The sequence below is a fragment of the Myotis brandtii genome, unplaced genomic scaffold (genome assembly GCF_000412655.1).
Source record: "Myotis brandtii unplaced genomic scaffold, ASM41265v1 scaffold2360, whole genome shotgun sequence".
Lineage (NCBI taxonomy): Eukaryota > Metazoa > Chordata > Mammalia > Chiroptera > Vespertilionidae > Myotis > Myotis brandtii.
The window spans coordinates 15946-18818 of NW_005358902.1; the positions used below are offsets into that span (position 1 = coordinate 15946).

At 43.5% G+C, this 2873-nt stretch overlaps 1 protein-coding gene across 1 annotated transcript; it reads left to right on the forward strand.

Moving 5' to 3' along the window:
• The first annotated feature begins 744 nt into the window (after positions 1 to 744).
• Positions 745 to 1584, forward strand: LOC102260987 (olfactory receptor 7A5). Its single transcript, XM_005866749.2, has one exon. The coding sequence runs from the start codon at positions 760 to 762 to the stop codon at positions 1582 to 1584; it is 825 nt and encodes a 274-aa protein (XP_005866811.2). The 5' UTR covers positions 745 to 759.
• The last annotated feature ends 1289 nt before the right edge of the window (positions 1585 to 2873 follow it).

A 2873-nucleotide genomic window follows, 5' to 3' on the forward strand; every position in this document is an offset into this window, starting at 1 on the left:
TGCCTACAAACGTCAGGTGGTCATAATAATCTGGCCACTCACGTTCAAATATAGCCCACGTTCAAAGGCTGTTAAATTGCATTGTTTACACATATATTCAGAAAAAAATCACTTCTACTGTCGTGGTAAACAACCTGCTTCCCTCTAGCAACTTCAGCACAAAATTATAGCTAATCTGCCTACAAACGTCAGGTGGTCATAATAATCTGGCCACTCACGTTCAAATATAGCCCACGTTCAAAGGCTGTTAAATTGCATTGTTTACACATATATTCAGAAAAAAATCACTTCTACTGTCGTGGTAAACAACCTGCTTCCCTCTAGCAACTTCAGCACAAAATTATAGCTAATCTGCCTACAAACGTCAGGTGGTCATAATAATCTAGCCACTCAGTGTATATTTCCCAAATGCATGAGAGATATCCTCAATAGAACAGCAATATACATTATGTTTGAAGAACAGATAGATGGCAGAAAAGGAAATTCTAATGACAAATGCTAATAGAGATACCATAATGGGGACCAAGTCAAACACCAAAAATGGAAATTATTTTCTTGATTCTAAAACATAAATATGTCATTTATTCTCAGTTACAAATGCTTGCTAATGTGAAAATTTGTTTTTCATTTCTTCTATTTTCTGATAGTCACCTACAACAAAAGGAATCCTACAATGGTACACAACTTTCAGAATTTCTTCTTCTCGGACTTTCACAGGCACTGGAACGACAGTCCTTCATATATGGGCTTTTCCTGTCCATGTACCTGGCCACTGTGTTTGGAAACCTGCTCATCATCCTGGCTGTCAGTTCAGACTCCCACCTCCACACACCCATGTACTTCTTCCTCTCCAACCTGTCCTTGGTAGACATCTGTTTCACCTCCACCACCATCCCAAAGATGCTATGGAACATCCAGACACAGAGCAAAGTCATCACCTATGAAGGCTGCATCACACAGATGTATTTTTTCATGCTTTTTGCTGGGGTGGACAACTTTATCCTGACTGTAATGGCCTATGACCGGTTTGTGGCCATCTGCCACCCCCTGCACTACATGGTCATCATGAACCCCCGGCTCTGTGGACTGCTGGTTCTGCTGTCCTGGATGATGAGTGCACTGAATTCCTTGCTACATAGCTTAATGGTGTTGAGGCTGTCCTTCTGCTCAGACTTGGAAATCCCCCACTTCTTCTGTGAATTCAATCAGGTGGTCCAACTTTCCTGTTCGGACACCTTTCTTAACCACATGATAATGTATTTTTCAGCTGGACTGCTAGGTGGTGGTCCCTTTGCTGGGATTCTTTACTCTTACTCTAAGATACTTTCCTCCATATGTGGAATCCCTTCAGCTCAGGGGAAGTATAAAGCATTTTCTACCTGTGCCTCTCATCTCTTAGTTGTCTCTTTATTTTATGGTACAGCCCTAAGAGTGTATCTCAGCTCTACTGCTACCCACAGCTCACACTCAAGTGCAACAGCCTCGGTGATGTACACTGTGGTCACACCCATGCTGAACCCCTTCATCTACAGTCTCAGGAACAAAGACATAAAGAGGGCCTTGGAAAATTTCCTTGGCAGGTAAGCTTTTCAAGGGCCAACTGTACTAGGCTGAACAATTGCCCAGGAATGCAGGGTTCAATTCCTCAGGGCCAGAAGTTCTGACACAGATTAATCCAATCTTTGGACCATATATAATTGGAAATTCTCATTTATCTCATAGGTTAAAATGAATTACTTTAGCATAATTCACTATTTTATGACTCTTTTCATTCCAAGTCATTTTCCTATTGTTTTCCAGAAAGAATAGTCATGAATTATACTACCCCTGTGGACCAAATTATACTTGGATACTAAGGTGATTTGCATAATTTTATTTTAGAGCAAAATCTGAGACCACAGTTTTCACTTATATGTTCATTATTCTTTTCTTTCCTTTTAAAAATATTTTTTCTTTATTGATTAAGTATTACATATGTGTCCTTATCCTCTAATTACCCCCCACCCCCCAATTCACACACTCACCCCTCTGGTGTTTGTGTCCATTGGTTTGGCTTACATGCCTGCATACAAATTTTTTGGTTGATCTCTCCCCCTTACCCCCACCCTCCTCTGTCTTCACTCTGAGGTTAGATGGTCTGATTGATGCTTCTCTGTCTCTGGATCTGTTTTTGTTCATCAGTTTATGTTGTTCATCATCTGTACTAATAAAAGGGTAATATGCTAATTAGACCAGGAGACCTTCCGGGAGACTGGCCAGGGAGGGCAGTTGGATGCCATGAGGCCAGCCGGGGAGGCAGTTGGGGGCCATGAGGCTGGCAGGTGAGGGCAGTTGGGGGAGAGAGGCCAGTGGGGGGCGGCCAGTAGGGGGCGAGCAGGCCGGCAAGCAGAGTGTTTAGGGGCGACCGGGCAGGCAGGCTGGTGAGCGGTTAGGAGCCAGTGGTCCCGGATTGCGAGAGGGATGTCCACTTGCCGGTTTAGGCCCTGTGGGATTGGGCTTAAACCGGCAGTTGGACATCCCCCGAGAGGTCTTGCATTGGAGAGGGTGCAGGCCGGGCTGAGGGACAACCCCCCTCCCCCCATGCACAAACTTCGTGCACCGAGCCACTAGTATTCCATAAATGAGATCATGTGATATTTATCTTTCTCTGACTGGTTTATTTCGCTTAGCATAATGCTCTCCAGTTCCATTCATGCTGTTGCAAATGGTAAGAATTCTCGATTTTTTACCTCAGCGTAGTATTCCATTGTGTAAATGTACCACAGTTTTTTAATCCACTCATCTGCTGATGGGCACTTAGGCTGTTTTCAAATCTTAGCTATGGTAAATTGTGCTGCTATGAACATAGGGGTGTATATATCCTTTCTGATTGG